This window comes from Crinia signifera, chromosome 2 (assembly GCF_055691185.1).
Source record: "Crinia signifera chromosome 2, ASM5569118v1, whole genome shotgun sequence".
Classification (NCBI taxonomy): domain Eukaryota; kingdom Metazoa; phylum Chordata; class Amphibia; order Anura; family Myobatrachidae; genus Crinia; species Crinia signifera.
This window is the reverse complement of record NC_139218.1, coordinates 28,100,346-28,119,436: the sequence shown is the minus strand read 5'-3', so window position 1 is coordinate 28,119,436 and position 19,091 is coordinate 28,100,346. Positions and strand designations below refer to the sequence as shown.

The window sequence follows — 19,091 nt, the reverse complement described above, 5'->3', positions numbered from 1 at the left end:
AATTGAGTGGTGTGTGTGTGTGTGTGTGTGTGTGTGTGTGTGTGTGTGTGTTCCACTATAACTCTTGAACGCTTTAACGAATAGTCTTGAAACTTTGCACACCACCTTATCTTAAGTGACGATCTAAGTTTGAAGATGGGTTTATTCGGACGAGCCCATAAGGGTCCAAGCTATTTCTGTTGTTTTCATGCATTTTGATACAGTATGTTGTTGGAAAGCTTATGATTTTCTGAATACAACACCCTTAAGTTGATCCTTAAAGGCCTTTCAGGGTCCATTTTATGAAAAACATTTTCACTTTACAAAACTTTTGACAAACTTAAATGAATAAGCGACTCATTGGCAGAGTGGTCTGTGAAAAGAACACTGTAGATATCGTTGTGAGATCGGTCCCCAGCCAGTTATTTTTTCTCTTGATTGTTTGCTACAGCAGCTTCTGCCCTGTTGTGGTTGGGAAGGGAAGGTGGAGAGTTGGAGACTTGCTCTGACTGCTGCAGCAGCTTCTGCCCTGTTGTGGTTGAGAAGGGAAGGTGGAGAGTTGGAGACTTGCTTTGCCTGCTGCAGCAGCTTCTGCCCTGTTGTGGTTGGGAAGGGAAGGTGGAGAGTTGGAGACTTGCTCTGACTGCTGCAGCAGCTTCTGCCCTGTTGTGGTTGAGAAGGGAAGGTGGAGAGTTGGAGACCTGCTTTGCCTGCTGCAGCAGCTTCTGCCCTGTTGTGGTTGGGAAGGGAAGGTGAATAGTTGGAGACTTGCTTTGCCTGCTGCAGCAGCTTCTGCCCTGTTGTGGTTGGGAAGGGAAGGTGAATAGTTGGAGACCTGCTTTGACTGCTGCAGCAGCTTCTGCCCTGTTGTGGTTGAGAAGGGAAGGTAGAGAGTTTGAGACTTGCTCTGACTGCTGCAGCAGCTTCTGCCCTGTTGTGGTTGGGAAGGGAAGGTGGATAGTTGGAGACCTGCTCTGGCTGCTGTAGCCGCTTTTATTTTTGCATTGTTAACGTCTCGCCTGATTTCATGCTTGTTTTTGCCACAGCATTAGCGACGTGCCTTAAGACTAGTATGTTGTTATAGAGGTTTTATTTGTGTGTGCGCGCAGATGCAATTCCTGCCTGTATCTTGTATTACTGTTCTTATGCATTTGCCGGATGTCTTATTACAAGCCACGAATAAAGCAGTAACACAGCTATTTACAATGTAGCTATTGTAAGTAATACTTGAGATGCTACATTGAAAAAAGTACCCACGAAACACTACAGATGTCACATACAACTAGAGGCCCAGAACCCTGAAAATTCATGAGATGTAACACAATAGCGTACATATAGTATATATCTAGTACATGTCCTATATCTGTACTGTTTTACTTGTCTACCTATCTGTCTGGTGCAATCACCATGTGGCGCAGCTGAATGGCTGCCTGGGTGCCGCACAGCTCAGTAAATATACGTTCCCCATGTCCGTGACGCTCATTAGAATGTGACGCATATCTGTATGTGTGATCCATATCTGTACTGCCGTTGTTGCTTGTTGTGATAACCCTTTGTATTACAGTATGTGCATTATTTTTAATGTCTGTAAAGCGCCTTGAGTCTTGTTGGAGAAAGTGCGCTATATAAATAAAATTTACAATTAGCACTTTAGATTTGTGGATAACTGATTTAAGTAATTTGGTCTGAACGACAATGTCTGTTTTCCAGTATTTGGGATCAAATGGTCTATTTGTCATTTGATACTCTCCGTTACCAGATTATCAATCCAACCACCCAGATTGGACAGATGGTCTGGCAGATAATTGCATAGTGTGTGCCCAACTTTAGGTAGAATATTGGTCTGGGGCAAAACGCGTGGTGGTGCAAATTACATTTTTTTTTCCTATAAATTGTATGTGCTTACTTTATCTCCCGTTCTTTGCAGCCTAGACATGTTTTCAACATGCTAAGGAAATACGTCCGTGCGGAGCAGAAGGACAGACAACACACCCTCAAACACTTTGAACACGTCCGCATGGTGGATCCCAAAAAAGCTGCTCAAATCCGATCTCAGGTAAAGCGGTTATGAATTTTATTGAATAATCTAATAGGTCCGGTAAATTCTTTGGAGCTTTTGTGAGATTTTAAGTTTGAAAATAAAATAATTAACTGTTTCTTCATTGTTTTATTGTATCACCCTAAAAGACAATAAGGTCGTTTTGCATGAATAAAATGTTGTTTCGCATGGTACAGAGAAGCTTTTACAACACCGTAAAAAACAAAAATTAGTCACGTAAACGGGGAAAATAGGACGTAGCGGTGATTATTTTTAGAGAGTGTTTTTAAAACAACCACCTGAGAATTAAGATACTATGTTAGAAATAACTGTAATACACGTTGCCTTACTGCCTGACAGCACTGAGGTCATGGGTTCTATTCCCACCATGGCCCTAACTGTGTGGAGTTTGTTTATTCTCCCTGTGCTTGCTTGGGGTTCCTCACGGAATTGTGCGATACTTTTGAACGCCTATGATGATATTACCATGAACCACCTTTCTCGCAATGTGAGGATTTTATAAGTGCTCATATTACTCTATCACTGTGTGCTGAAATGTCCTGGATCACTGAAGTGTGAGCTTCCACTCCCCCCACCCACCACCAGCCCCTCCATCCATCTGTCCGTACGCCCGTTCCCCTCTCTGACCCTCCCTCGCATATGGTGTCCTACTAGAGTAATAATTCTGTTATACATACACAATTTGTAACCAGACCAACCCGGAACTCCTAGCAGGCAACTGTCCGCAATGTGGCTCTGGAACAGCGGAGAAAGCTCCATGGTGGAGCAAAGGAAAATGAGCAAAGATTTCTTACTGTAATTAGTGGTTCCGTGCGTCAGTCATGATGGTTGCACATTGCAGAGGCTAAACCCCCCCCTCCATAGATTCTACTTACAAAAGGTCCCCACTGCCAACATTACCGCCAGCCGGAATCCCGGTGCACAGGGTCTCTTCTTTCTCGTGGGGATCCACACCCCCATAGAGGGGGAATAGAACCTTGTAGCGAGCCACCGTGCCTGCAGTGTGCCAAGCGCAGCATGCTCAGGGGCCTTGTTGCGCTCCCCCGCTGAAGGAATTCCATCAGTCGGGATACCGCTCCCGAGATATCGTACTGAACCCACTGGAACCTATAAGAGTTAACTGGAAGGGAGTGAAAGCAGGGATCCTGCTTATAACAGACATAGATCATTGTTGCCCTAATGTACTATTGATCTATTGCTGACAGATTAATGTATTGGAAAAGAGATGACTACTGCTGGTGTGAATGGGAAAAAACAGCTTATGCTGGTCTATTTGCTGGTCCTGAGCCAGTTTGCAGATGTAATATAACTGATATATATATATATCTATTACACACAAAAGCAGATGAGGGGCATTAAGAAGCCTTTGCTTCCACCCTAGCGCAGTTGGTGCAGATACAGCACAGCTATCGCTACACAGGGGGAGGGCGTTTTGTGCCATTCAGATCGGCTAACCATCTGTGCAGCCAAATATTTTGGCCAGGTTCATTCTGCTGTACCTAATGTAGCAAGAACAGTGATTTCAGTTTTTCCCCAGACCCCCACTTCCCAAAGATGCACCCCTGCTAGCTTTCAGTGTTTTCCTGCCTCTAGCAATGGGGGGTGTTCATGAGTTTCCAAATATCCAGTATGAGCTTTGGATGGAGATCGCAGGTCTGTCACAATAAAATACGTTACTGCCGTGAACGTTACAGACCGTTGGTGATAGATTGTTCTTGAATCGAGCTTGTTCTGGCCACCGTCACCGTGTGCGATGATAAAGAATAGAAGAATGTCAGATGCAAAAAGATTAGCTGCCTATGCCAGGTGGATACCCAATTTAATTAACTGTAGGGATCCCCCTTCTATTTGACATTACAGTCGTTCAGAGAGGGCCATAGGAATATAGAGAATGTCACTCTATTCAATAACTATCTAATAAATCATGGTGCAGCCCCTTCTCTATCTAAATATTCATTTCTCCAGTTCCGGACATTGATGTGTAGTGTTCTCCTCATTCTTTGCACCTCATTGGCGGCTTTGCTGCGATGGTGGTATGAGGTAGAACGGCAGAGGTTCTCTCATCTTGTGTTAGAGAGCATGGTTATGGATGGCGGATCTGTCTATAGTTGGGATTTTCAAATAGCATCACGTCATGGTTATATTAGTTCTTCAGTCTGCTGGTATAAATGGGATGCCCACAAAGCCACAGCTATATGGATAGGCAGTAGTCAAGCTTGGCACGATGAGCCAACATCTACAGCCATACATCAGCCTTAGGTAGCATCACATTTACTAGAATGGGACATTGGTTGATTTATCACTCACAAAGACGCGGTAAGGTTCTAATGTAATGTACGTTCTTCTTAGGTGATGACGCACCTCCGTGTGATTAATGAGAGAATGAATCAGAGCTTCTCTCTCCTGTACAAAGTACCAGCAGTGGCGGAGGAGATCCAAGATGAAGTCGGTAAGCAAGTCCACCGTTTAGCTAATTGACCAGACATATCTTTACTGTCTTCGTTGGTGGGTTTTTATGGCAACCTTTTTATGGCAACCTTTCAAGTAACACCAGTTTTGCCTAGTATTGTAACCTGGAATTATAAAGAAGGGGCACTATATATAAAATGTATTTCGCCTGAAGTGTCCTACACACAAGATGAGGCAGCCATTTTGTGGGCAGAAACAATATTTCTGAGGTTTAATGCAGTTTCTTGACCCATATACAGTAGTCTATAAATATGATATGTGCATTCGGAAGTTCTGTTGGGCCACCCACAAAATGGCGGGTTCCACTGTTTAACACTTTGTGCCTCAGTGATGTCATCTTCCTAGCAACTTAAGAAGATGCAGTCTGAGAGAGATCCGAGCAGCTGAAAAAATGTCCCCCAAGCTGGCACATCATCCCCACCAGCCCCCCACCCCAGCGATTGTACAGAACGCTTATAAACGACTCATTACCAATACAAGAGCAGTAATACGGCCATTTTGTGGCTGCAGTGCTTTCAGATACATCCTGCGTCATTTGCTTGTGTACATTTAAATGTGATTAGAGTTCCCGCTGTCTTCCAGGCATGTCTTCCCCTTTATTCGACAATATTGCCTCATTAGATGCTTCTCTATCTGCTTAATCTCTGTGGGAATTCCTGCAGACAGAAAATTCATTTACCAGAGTAAATCTGTACTTGCAGCTTCCTTGCAATAGTCATTAACGCACACACTCAAAGAGACGGGATGTGGTTTAAACTAAAGATAAAAATCTGCTCACAAAGATAATGCGTTTGTTAATGGGAGAAAACCAGCACGGCAACACCATTCTTTTCAATTGGGGTTTTTTTTTTTTTGTCTGGTTGATGACGTTATGTTATTTTTGAGGCTTTTTTTTTTGCTTAGTCCCAATTATTCAACACTTTGACAGTTGCAAAATGATGATAGCCACACCACAAAAGCCAACATCTTTCGGAAATGGTGAATAACGGTTGCTTCACAATTCCAGATGAACTGTTCCAGAAAGAGCAGAACTACTCCGATGACGTGCTGTCCAACATGGTCAGCGAACCCCGCATCAGCTACGGCAATGATGCCCTAATGCCCTCTTTAACGGAGACCAAGACCACTGTAGAGCTGCTTCCAGTGGATGGAGAGTTCAACGTAGATGACCTTCAGCCTTGGCACCCATTCGAGTCTGTTCCAGCAAACACTGAGAATGAAGGTACGATTGTAATGTGGATTGTTTCGTAGCGGTTGACATGCATGTTTAATAGTAATTGCCGCATGGTTCTATGTGTGTTCTACTGTTATGCTTAAAATGTCCTGCATGGTTATCCACAAGATTAAACTTTACACCTAAGTAAACCTGAGGCCTAACGCTAATCATTTTGTATTTTCGTATTTTATAAACTCACCCATCAAAAAAGGTCTTTTGTAGAATTTGGGTATTTTCAAATGTGTTTTTATTCTTTTTATAGATCCCTTACATGGTCCTGGATAGGGTAATAGCCCTTTTTAATTCCAATTTAGGAACAGCAAAATGCATTTGTACTGGAAGGCATTCATTGCTTTCTATATTTGGGAAGTTTAAAACTCCTATACGGTTCAACTGGGAAGTATTCACAGCGCTTCACATTTTCCACATTTTGGAAAAATGGAATAAGTTAGTTTTTTCTCTCAAAATTCTACACATAATACCTCATAATGACGATGTGGAAAGGTTTTTTAGGAGATTTTTGCAAATTTATTTTAAAAAAAACTAAGCTATCACATGTACATAAGTACATGTTGATGTGTCTTTGACAGCCATTACAGCCTCAAGTCTTTTTGAATATGAGGTCACAATCTTGGCATACCTATCTTTGGGCAGTTTCGCCCATTCCTCTTTGCAGCAAGCTCCATCAAGTTGGATGGGAAGCGTCTGTGCACAACCATTTTCAGATATCTACGGAGATGTTCAATCAATTTCAAGTCTGGGCTCTGGCGGGGCCACTCAAGGACATTCACAGTGTTGTCCTGAAGGCACTTCTTTGATATCTTGGCTGTGTGCTTAGGGTTGTTGTCCTGCTGAAAGATGAACCGTCGCCCCAGTCTGAGGTCATGAGGGCTCTGGGGCAGGTTTTCATCCAGGATGTCTCTGTACATTGCTGCATTCATCTTTCCCTCTATCCTGACTAGTCTCCCAGTTCCTGCCGCTGAAATATCCCCACAGCATGATGCTGCCACCACTATGCTTCACTGTAGGGATGGTGGTGGACTGGTGATGAGCGGTGCCTTGTTTCCTCCATCCATCCCCCCCAGCATGATGCTGCCACCACCATGCTTCACTGTAGGGATGGTGGTGACTGGTTATAAGCGGTGCCTGGTTTCCTCCAAACATCCCCCCAGCATGATGCTGCCACCAGCATGCTTCACTGTAGGGATGGTATTGGCCTGGTGGTGAGTGGTGAGAATTTTGTTTCTCATGGTCTGAGAGAACTTGAGGTGCATTTTGGTAAACTCCAGGTGTGCTGCCATGTGCTTTTTACTAATAAGTTTGTTCCATCTGGCCACTCTTCCATACAGGCCTGATTGGTGGATTGCTGCAGAAATGGTTGTCCTTTTGGGAATGTTCTCCTCTCTCCAGAGAGAAATGTTGTAGCTAAGACAGAGTGACCATCGATTTCGTGGTCACCTCCCTAACTAGGGCCCTTCCCCCTCAATTGCTCAGTTTAGATGGCCGGCCAGCTCTAGGAAGAGTTCTGGTGGTTCCAAAATTCTTCCATTTATGGACGATGGAGGCCACTGTGCTCATTGGGACCTTCAAAGCAACAGATATTTTTCTGTACCCTTTCCCAGATTTTTGCCTCGAGACAATCCGGTCTCGCAGGTCTACAGACAATTCCTTTGACTTCATACTTTGTTTGAGCTCTGACAAGTGTAGGACCTTATATAGACTGGGGTGTGCCTTTCCTTAATCATGTCCAATCAACTGATGAACATGTGGAAACAGAATGCACCTGAGCTCAATTTTGAGCTTCATGGCAAAGTATGTGAATACTTATATACATGTAATTTCTTAGTTTATTTTTTATTTTTAATAAATGCGCAAAAATCTCCCCAAAACTTTTTCACATTGTCATTAAGGGGTATTGTGTGTAGAATTTTGAGGGAATTTTTTTTACCCCATTTTGGGAGAAGCCCCGAGAGGAGACTGTCAGAAGCACTTCAGGGGGCGGGGCCTGATGTAGACTTCATCAAGCCCCCCTCTCCCCAGTACTGTAAATCCCGCAATTCACGCGTCTTCAGGGAGGGGGGAGGTGCTAAATGATGCTATTTGCATCTTTATCCCCTCCCCGAAAAGCTGCGACTCGTGGTAATTTACCGCTGTGAAAGGGGAGATACGGGGGTTCCAACAGTATCTGGGAGGGTTGCCCACCTTTCCGAGGGGCCAGGAGGGGGACCCGATTTTTGGGAGCCTCCCGGCCATTTCGGGAGAGTAGGTAACCCTAGATTGTGTGATTACAGTCCTCAAATTTGGGAGTACAGGAACCTTACAAAGTGTGTGTGGAGGGTGGGGTGTTAGTCCTCACCACCCTATTATAAGCTGGTGTCATACGCAGTATTTTAGCAGCTGAGGTTCCTCTAGTGTGGCGGGGACACCTGGTTTCACAGTCACTGCTCGGTGCTTGTGAAGCTCTGACTCTGTTAAATGGAAAAATGCTACAGTCTGGAACGCTCGTGTGACAACTGCATCATTGAAGAATCCTATTCTTTAGGCAGCTTTGTTCGGTCCTTTTTTCATAGATTGATATATAGATTACAGGGCTGTGGAGACATCAGTCAGACTGTACTATCATAGAGGAGTCTGACTCCACAGCCCTGATAGCAGTATGTCCTGGACAGACCTGAGCTGAACTGGAGGAAAGGCAAGAGAACACATCTGCCTTGGGGGATAGAATTCTCTGACAGTAGAGATCCCCTTTAATGTTCTATATTGCCGCTTTTGCACTGGTGCTGCAATCAGAATTTTTACAGAAATGATCCATAGTCAGCCAGCGCAATGACTCAATGCAGATGTACACAAATTCCCTTTCCCCCTTACTTTATTTCTTTCCATCCTGTCTGGCAAATTAACCCCAGTGGCACAATGTTTCTGCCGTCTTTCCTATGCATTGAGCAAATTATGTATTGTTATTTTTATTTGCTTGTTTTTTTGTTTTGCTGCACGTGCCCAGTTGAACCAGTTGATGCTCGCCCTGCTGCAGATAGAGGACTCACTACACGACCAGGTAGAGACCTCGCTTAGCTTTTGTTGTCTGTCCGTCCTTGGCATGGGGTTAGCGTGCATGTAGTTGGACACTGCCGGTAGGTTTGTGTTCTTATCATACTATACTCACCAAGTCCTCACTGTACTGCGTATGTGTCTGTTCATAGTGTGATGTTACAAATGTATTTAGTGTGATGCAGCTAGGCAACCCCGTAGGGTTTATCATTCATCTAGAAGGGACTACATATCAGGCCGACTTACTCTCTTCCAAAGCTAAGTTCTGTCATGTAAAATAATTGCAGATTGCTAAATTCGACATCATTTTAGTTTACTTTCCCAATCAGCATATTCAGGGTGTAAATTTACTAAAGTGCGGTTCTATAAAAGGGGAGTAGTTGCCCATAGCAACCTTGTATATGCTAGCTATCATTTTGCAGAACCAGATAAATGACTGCAAGAATATGATTGGTTCTTTGCACTACGCCTCTTCTTTGGTTATATCAAATCTCACATGTCATTCACTCTCCTGGGCCACCTTTGAAAGGCCATTTAGTTGTCTACTCGATATGTCCACACTCCATTCCCACCTTAACAAAACCTTCATCTTCCCCCCACAACTTTGCAAGGACATTCATCTTCCCACCACACCTCTGCAGGGCCATTTATCTTCCTGCCCCTCCTCTTGCAGGCACGTTCATCTTCCTGCCGCATCTCTACAGGACCGTTCATCTTCCCGCCCCTCCTCTGAAAGACTGTTCACTATCCATCCTCAACTTTGCAAGCTTATTCACCCTTTTTAGCCCACCTCTGCAATGTGTGTTCACCTTCACTCCGCACTTCCAAAAGGCTGTTCACTTTTCCAGCCCCACCTCTACAAGTCTGTTCACCCTTCTGGCCCCACCTCCGCAAGGCTGTTCATGTTTCTGGCCCCACCTCCACAAGGCTGTTCACCCTTCTGACCCCACCCCCACAAGGCTGTTCACCCTTCCGGCCCACCTCCACAAAGCTGTTCACCCTCCTAGCCCCACCTCTTCAATTCTGTTCACCCTTCCGGCCCCACCTCCTCAAGGCTGTTCACTCTTCCGGCCCCACCTCCGCAAGGCTGTTCACCCTTCCGGCCCCACCTCCTCAAGGCGTTTCACCCTTCCAGCCCCACCTCCGCAAGGCTGTATCCCCCTACACAAGGCCAATTTTCTTAGCTTCTCCAATAAACTGTTCACGTTCCTGCTACACATTTTCACCTACCTGCCACACATTTATAAGTCTTTTTTCACTTTCCTCTCCCACATGTTCCCAACGCTACTGGCTGCGCTTACTAAGCCATACTAACACCTACAAATACTGTCAAAATGCTTCCCACATCATCCATATTCCATAGCCATTTGTCGTGTACTGGAAGAACCTTTCCAATGGGAAAATAAAATGTTTCTGGTTGTTGTTTTTTTTTTTGTCTAATGAAAATGCCGGTCTGTGTTTTGTGCCATTATTGTGTAGTGAATAACATTGCATCAACTAGTCCAGGGGTAGCGAACTCCAGTCTTCAAGAGCTAATAACAGTGCACATTTTCCAGGTCTCCTCCCAGAATCACATGGGAAGTAATTAGCTCCACCTGTGGATCTTTTGAAATGTGTCAGTGGTGATCTGGAAACCGCAAACCGTTGGTAGCTCTTGAGGACTGGAGTTGGCTACCCCCGATCTAGTCTACCGTTCGTTTGTGGAGAATACTGGGGCGCACAGTATAACCATTATGTTTACCAGAAACCATTTACAGACTCTGAATGTTTTATTTTATTCAACCCCAGTCTGAAAACAATATTAAATGGCATTTGTATGAAGCCACATCTTGTTATTGACGCACTATGTTGTCCAGTCATATGCAAACATTTCGTATAACTTGCAGGGTGCCGTATACAGGTCACGGCGCTATTCTGTAGTAAACTGCCGCTAACTATTTAGGTTCTCAACTCATTTGATGTAAAAACTCCAGCAAATGCAAATAAATAAAAGTCTGAGGCTAAAAGGGCGCCATCTGGTTAGACTGGTGACATTCCAGCCCGTACAGGAGATGATGAACAATGCGCGGCTGTCCATCCCAGCGAGCACAGAAAGCCCCACACTATTCCAGCATATGCAGCACTAGCGTATCCCAGCATGCCAAACTCACGCCTCATTTCCCCTGGTAAATGGAGGGGACACTCTAATAGATTTGTTTTGACAACTAATGCACTTAACCCAGGCAGAAAAAAAAACATAATATCTACAACGCAGCAGTTTAAAGTCATGAGCGTTTTGTAGTGTAACCTCTGACCTTCATCCGGGCAACCGTGTTATATGGCTCTTGGGCTGTTCCCAGAAACCTTGAATATGCTTGAAGAGCGTATGCGCCCATGCAGATTGACTTGACTGCGTCTCGAGCTCTGCATATGGGTGGAAACTATTTTTGTTTTCAAAATTCTAAATTATGCTAATTTTGCAGCCAACTCTGTCACCCCTCCCACACACCCACACACATACACACATAATCTAGAGCAGTGGTCCTCAAACTATTTTGCTCTGGGACCCCGTCAGAATGGTCACACACATGACAGCACATACATGACAGTATGGTGGAGGCACCTAATGATGGGAGGAGTCTGAAGTAACAGACAATTCAACTGATTTTTCAAACTACTTGGATGAGAGATTAGAGAAGTCATCAACCTGATGGTCAACAACTTGGAGTCGCGACCCCATGCAGAGATGGTCGTGACCCACTTTGGTCTCAGGACCCACAGTTTGTTAACCACTGATCTAGAGTGTTATCTTGTTTCAGTAACGTTTTACTATATTAAACTGCTATAGCGGCTTGCACAGAAATGGGATTCATCGGGCAATGGTTTCCGACCTGCATTGGCCAGTCTGATCCCGGAGGAGGACTAACCCTCTTTATATGCCAGTAGTAGGGTACTCGCACCGGTTTCCTTGTTGAAAAAACTCTAGACTGCTGGGCTCAGTCTTTAGAAACATGAGCAAAATCTACCATCTGTTGTTGTTGAATTTATTCTTTTTATTATTTCCATTTCATTTTTATGTCATTTGTGTTCTATCGTTTGGTCGAAACGGCAGAAAGCTGCAATGAAAAAAAAAAAAAGAATGACTTCCAATCATAAATACAGCAATACAGAAATGAGCAGTAAACATTACATAAAGTGTAATGGGTCTTCTTATTGCCATGGCCCCCGGTTGGTTAATCTTGTTAGTATATATCAAAACAACCATATTTATAAAGAAATTATTTGCTGGTGTTTAAGCTGTAAGAGTCTATGGAGCATTGTGTGTTTGTTACAAGTTTTATTACGTTATTTAAGTGGTTTATAGTCATAAGTATTAAGATGGAACCAAAAGCAGGAAGAACGCTAACTTACGGCAAACAAAAGACTGGAACGCGGCGTAGGCGCGCGGGCAGATGAGTCTCAGTAGGAAGGCGGGTTTTTCAGTGCCGAGTAATTACGCCATTTCTCATTTTTACAGGATCAGGACTAACTAACATTAAGACTGAAGAAATATCAGAAGTAAAAATGGACGCCGGTTATGAAGTGCATCACCAGAAACTGGTAAGACGGGTGCTCACTACGGATACGGTCTTTAAGTCAACCTATGGTCAACCTACATTGCGTCAGCCATTGAAGGTCAACAGTGACAGTTGTGTAGTCTAGGTCAACACAAGAAAAAAGGTAGAAAATGGCTAAAGTCGACAGGGTTAGACGTTCGACACAAGCATTAGGATAGACAATGGGAAGGTCGACAGTCGGGCCTGATTTCCCTAGCAGCTCCCCAGGAGGGCTCAAATACGATTAGGCACTTGATGCGCCAAGTTTTGCATGTGATAAATCGCATGCAATTTTATCACATGCAACTCCCAGAGAGCTGCAGGCGGAGGGAGCTGGGTAGGGGATGCCGCTGATTGGTTGAGACCGCTTTCAGCCAATCAGCGGCCTCCCATTTTAATTTGCCCGGCTCCCCCCATCCCCCCGCTGGGTACTGGGCTGCACAAAAGATATATCTTATGTGCAGCCTGTCCGATTCTGATCCAATGCTCATGGGGCCGCTCATTGGGTCAGAGACAGGATGTCCAACACTTGAGATTTGGTCCGATTTATCGGCCCAATCCGTCGGAAACAGGTCAAATTGGGCTAAATCTCACTAGTGTATGGGGGCCTCACTCTGTTAGATAGAAAAAAAACTATACGTTAATTCGTGGGAGTGGGGTTAGTGAAGGAATGTATCACAGTGAGAATCTGTTTCTTCATTGCAAAAATAAAAGCACAAACCTTTCTCCCAGGTATTCTTTGCAGAGGAAGTCGGTTCAAACAAGGGAGCAATTATCGGCCTTATGGTTGGCGGCCTTGTCATAGCCACGGTTATCGTAATCACTCTGGTGATGCTGAAGAAGAAACAGTACACGTCTATCCATCACGGCGTAGTAGAGGTGAGCGATGCAAATGAATACATAGCGGTAGAACTTTACCACCAGCCGTCACACTGCTTTGTTTTTAATGTGTAATTTATTAGCGGGCATATACGGTAGCTCTATATGGTCAAACTGCATTACCGATAGCAGCGTGCGGGTAGTGTGTACCGGAATGGAACCTCTCTTGTTAGAGTAGAATCAATAACAAGTACCGATGGGTAGACCTTCATGCACAGTGGTGGGGAGGTCCCAGCTATTCTCATTCTACATAATGGTGGTGTGCTACAGTATATAGAGGTGTGTTTAGTCCCTTCTTCAAAATGTGTCTACACCACTAAACCTGTAATAAATGAATTGCAGTTGTAGTACAGGTCAAGTCTCCATTAACCGTATATTCCAAAAACCGAAATATTCCAAAAACTGTGGTGTTTCAGAATATTGCGGTTGTTCTGGGGTTTCCTTTTCCCCAACCCCCAGCCACTTTTTTCTTACTTACCTCGTCCCCTGGCGTCCACGGCAGCCTTCTTCAGTGGCATCTCCGGTCCCAGGGGTGCGTTGCGCGAGTGGACCCCTGGGACCAGAGATGCATTTGAAGAGGATTTCAAAGGGACCGGACCGGAGATGCCGCTGAAGAGGATTCCGAAGGCTGCCGTGGACGACAGGGGACACCGTGGATGTCAGGCAGCCATCGGGGCACCGACAGAACCAGGTAAGTATGAAAAAAACATATTCCAAAATCTGTAAAAATTCCTTATCCAAAATGCTTGTGGTCCCGAGCATTTCGGATAAGGGATACTCAACCTGTACTATAATAAGCACCATGGGGATTTTTTTTTAGAGACGCGGATAAAGCGATTTTCAAATTATTCCTGTTTCCATTTTACTCTATTTTAAAACCAAACTTTACTAACTTGTAAATAATGTTTTGCGTTTGTGTTAAAGGGCTTATATCTGCTCTTGATCTGGTGATGATGTAACAGTTTCTTTTATTGTGAGATTTTTTTTTATCTGTTTCTGTAATAACAATTACCAACATCTTTCTCTGTTTGGATGTTGGTAATTGTTATGTTTCTTTGAAAAAAACATAAAAAAATTATTAAATTAAAAAAGGGGGTTTAATCTAGGATGTAAGGGGGTTTTAAGTTACCCTAAATAAAACCAGTATGAATCAGCCACCAATATAATGCCAATACATTTTGCTGGTTAATAACTTGCACAGCCATGACCGAATCCCTACGGGATAGTGTCTGTTGTCAGAAGCGGAGAATGCAAGTATCATTTTTAATAGCTGTCCTCACTGTACCGCCTCTGAGATTTCATTGCTGTGTTGAAGTGAGGGGACAGCGAAATGCATTACCCAACAGTAAGATCAAATCGTCCTGCTCTCAATTCCCAGGTGAATAATGTATTTACTTGTTGGTGGTTCTGGTCATGGGATTTAAAAGCACAATATTATATAATATAATAATAATAATAGTGACTATGCTCACTATTCGGTTCACGGGACCTAATCTTTTTTATTTTTAAAACCCCTTGCTGCCTAATTATGACATATCTGCTGCTCACCCCCACCAGGTTGATGCTGCGGTGACCCCGGAGGAGCGCCACCTGACCAAAATGCAGCAAAACGGTTACGAAAACCCAACGTACAAGTTCTTTGAACAGATGCAGAACTAAGAACACCACAAGCAGCCTCTCTTATCGGACAGCAAAATGATTGCGTCACTGCTCATCGGTGTTCAGCTATATACATATATAAATATAAGAACAGAAAAAAAGATCATGTTGAGAGAATTAAACAAAAAAAATAATTAAAACACACACAAAAACATTAACCACAACAAAAAAAAAAATACACCACTGTTTTATTATTTACTCATTTTCGCCTTTTGACAGCTGTGCTGTAACACAAGTAGATGCTTGAAGTAATAAACAAAAATCAGTAATGTATTCTCTTAACATTTTAGTCTTTACATAACATTATTCAATGAATGTTTTTGTGTACTGTAAAGAGTTTAGCTGTCTTTAATCTAGTGCATGTGTAGCTGCCTCTCCCTTATTTATCATATAGACCCCTTTAAACCGGTTGTATATTATTCTTGTGAGTCGTGACAAAATTAAGTCCTGGGTGAAAACTGCTTTACAAAAGATTTGGGGGATGCATTATGTGTATGTGAGGTTTTTGCTGCTTTTTTTGCCGAGTAAATTTTTTTTTCCACCTCCGCTATGCATTTTAAGAGTAAATCGAATTTTATGTTTTATTTTTTTAATATTCCATGCAAAAAAAAAAAAAATTTTTTTTATTTTTTTTTTCCTCTCTACTGTGTTATTGTACAGATTGTTCTGCTGTGTTTAGTGATGTAGAAAATCATGGAAATACACTTGTTTTTTTTGTGCCTGTTTTATGTGCACACTTTAGGAATTGCGAAAATTGAATTAAAAATATAACAAAAAAAATATTATAAATATTTTTCTTTAACATATGTACCTTTTAAGCTTTAACCTCATTGGCGTTGGATGTGTCCACGACACAATGTGTCGTGGTGACCCTCCAGGTTTTATGGGGTTTTTGTGTGTCTCTGATAATTCTAAGCACTTTTTTTAGGGAAAAAGGTGCCCTGCTGGTCGAAAATTAGCAGAGATTCCTTAATGACAACTTTCTGCTGGATGATTGTACAGAATCATTGCTTATGAACTAATAGCTTTCTACACTGTGTTACATAAATAAATTTAAAAAAAAAAATCGGAATTGATGTGTTGTGTAATTTTTTTTTTGTTGCAAATAAAACAATCTTATGTTGAAAGTCGTAAATGTTTAAGATTGCTAGAAACACTTTCTGTGATACAACTCGGTAGTCAATAAGTACATAAATGTTGTTATGGGCAGGGCAAACCAGACCAAAAAATATTTTACCTGCCCAACTAAAATGATCGCATTCTTGGGGGTATATATAGTAAAGATCGATTTTGTTTGGAATATTTTTTTTTTTTTATTCTTTTATTGGTTTCTGATCCATTATACCTCTATCTTAATGTTGAACTTCCAGGGCTAAAACCCATATTTACGAACATAATTTTTGTATAGTAATTTTTAAATGTTTTTAAATGTATTCTACCCCTGGAAGCCCAACATCGATTAAAGATTGATTTGAATTTATCAGGAACCAATAAAAATTAGCCAATATCAACCTTTGGTAAATTTCCCCCCTGAACTTTTTCTAATTTCTGTGTTGGTACCAATTACTCCGCTTCTAGAATTCACAGTACAGTAGCCATTACTTATTATTTCACTACCTTACTTTGTGTCTTCCCAGACTCTTACTGATCAGTCATATATAGCTTATGGGTGTGGCTTAGTGGCTAGTGGGTGTGTCCTCTTCAGGGGCTGGATATGACTGAAGTAGCTCTTGGCTGGGTCTGGAAGGTCCAAACATTTTAGGGAGAGTAGGCAAAGAGAGTAGCAGACATCATACCCTATGTTTGCTAATTACCTGCATAGATGGATAGGAAGAAATTATATCCAAATGCACAACCCCTGGGGAAACATAATTAAGCACAAACACATTTTGAGGTTACAATAATTTTAAAAAATAGCACTTGCTCTTACCAATCAATCGATTATATGGATAAATGAAGTACTTTGGGCAGAGTAACATGTTTTTTTTTTTTTTCAACATCCAAAGAAAACAAACGTTATTAAAGTTTAAAACTTTGTGCAATAACATAGATCAGTGGTTCCCAAACTGTGTGCCTAGGCTCCCTGGGGTGCCTCAGGACACTTGCAGGGGTGCCTTGGGTTGGTAGACCAGGATCAATTCATATTATTAATGGTCAATGTAAAAGGCAAAACTAGAGCTGGTGGCTGCCAATCATAATATATGTGGACAAACAGAAGCAAATCCTGCCCCTCACCAGATACTGTAACTGTGACATATACACACAATGCACTTAATTTAATTTTTTTTTTTTCTAAATAAGAAGCACTTGGCCTAGGGGTGCCTTGAAAACATGTTGTTGCTCTAAGGTGCCATGATTCAAAAAAGTTTGGGAACCACTGACATAGATTGTTATAACCAGGGGTAGCCAACTCCAGTCCTTGAGAGCTACCAACAGTTCACATTTTCCAGCTCACCTCACAGGTGCACTCATTACTGACTAACACATTTGAAAAGATCCACAGGTGGAGCTAATTACATCACTTGTGATTCTGTGAGGAGACCTGGAAAATGTTAACTGTTGGTAGCTCTCGAGGACTGGAGTTGGCTACCTCTGGTTATAACATTGTATTGCCCGCTTGAGTGCCTGGTCTGCAAAAACAATCTCCATTAGGAATAGTAAAGTGTCCGGCCAGTAGGTGGGTTATAATACTTTATTTATAGCCATTATAACTCTCCTGGGTGCATGATTACGGTACAGCTGGGCGGTACAGCTCTCGCCAGTTGAGAGCTGTACCGCCTTAAAGATGGCAGCCTTCTAAACCAGTCATAAACGGGGTGGGAGTGGTCACTGATCTTTCAGCACGTTTTTTGGGCAATGGTTACAAAACGTACTGAAAGAATTATCAGTGACCACTCCCACCCTGCTCATGACTTGTTCAAGAGGCTGCCATCTGGGAGGCGGTACAGCGCCCAACTGGCGAGGACGGCCAGACACGGAAACAGGTTTTTCCCTAAACAACTTCCATAACAAATCCCCCCACAGTACCTGTGCAGAGAGTTACATTTGGGTGGGGTGTGTTCAAACTGAAATCTAAATTGCAGTGTAAAAATAAATCAGCCAGTATTTACCCTGCACAGAAACAAAATAACTTACCCAAATGTAACTCTCCCTGCACATCAACCCCCCTGCAGTGCAGCATGGTTTTGTTCTTTAAAGGAGGAGTTTTCTTTTGCACACCAACTTGAATAGCCCCCATGGTGAGGTTATAGTTTCCCACTGATTTGTATAATTTACTGATTGTGCAGTTGTTGCTTGGGGCATAGAGCAGAGATAATGAACTTGGACCAATTGGGAGTAAAAGAGGAAGGTACTAGGGCTGCAACTGAACATTTCTATAGCATGAAGGATTGAGCGCTGCTGGGCAGGTTGGTCAGATCTCCTTGAAGGACCTTTATGAGGGGGGAATACATAAACCTGACTCTCCTACATTACAGAGCACAACATTAGCGCCACTCTTCTTTTCCTATTACATTAATAGATGTTGGAGGCAAATCTATATTGTTTCGTTAAGTTTTACATTGGTGTTCCAACCCTGCCCATCTAGCTCTTTCCTTAACCTTTGACTCGGGATGTCATTGGAAAATTCAATAGAAAAATTCCCTCACACACAGTAACAGCACAACTGCCTCTCTATCCTCGACCATAAGCAGGTTTGGTAACTGCTGCAGTCTGTAAATAGTTTCTTGATTAACACCACCGCCTATTCCAGACTGCATCCGGCTAGTAATATGTGATAGATCTCTCTCATATTTCACACTTCAGAGTCAGCTCCTCTGCCAGTCACACACACAGCGCCTCACACTGCAGCGTCATTAGTCTCTGCTGTGCCACATACACTCTGCTTCTCTCACTGAGCCCCACTCCCAGGACACTGATTATCTGTCTCGGTGTGTAACATATTTGTGGGGGTATTCACTTAGCCAGTATCTACTATCTACACAATTATTAATCCGTTTTACGTACACATCTATACAATCCCTGTTTTCTTGCGACCGTTCATAGGCGCGACCGACTGTCCAGAAACACCAGCCGATATGCGCGTACACACCTGTACAATTTTACTTGCGACGTCCAATGTACTCCCGTCCAAACAGTCGCAAGAAAAAGATTTTACCACCGTACACACTCTCTCAATTTGGGCTATTGACACGATATATATAAACAA

The 19,091-nt window shown here is 42.9% G+C and overlaps 1 protein-coding gene across 2 annotated transcripts in view; it reads left to right on the top strand.

Annotated features, from left to right (window-relative positions):
* APP (amyloid beta precursor protein) overlaps nt 1-15,956 on the top strand; it is a 237,925-nt gene extending 221,969 nt beyond the window's left edge. For both annotated transcript variants that reach the window (XM_083171856.1, XM_083171857.1), the window contains 7 exons: nt 1,907-2,035; nt 4,388-4,487; nt 5,514-5,729; nt 8,725-8,778; nt 12,268-12,350; nt 13,079-13,225; nt 14,783-15,956. In XM_083171856.1, coding sequence (XP_083027982.1) covers nt 1,907-2,035; nt 4,388-4,487; nt 5,514-5,729; nt 8,725-8,778; nt 12,268-12,350; nt 13,079-13,225; nt 14,783-14,884 — 831 coding nt within the window. In that variant the 3' untranslated portion in view covers nt 14,885-15,956. The remainder of the gene's footprint in view (nt 1-1,906; nt 2,036-4,387; nt 4,488-5,513; nt 5,730-8,724; nt 8,779-12,267; nt 12,351-13,078; nt 13,226-14,782) is intronic.
* The last annotated feature ends 3,135 nt before the right edge of the window (nt 15,957-19,091 follow it).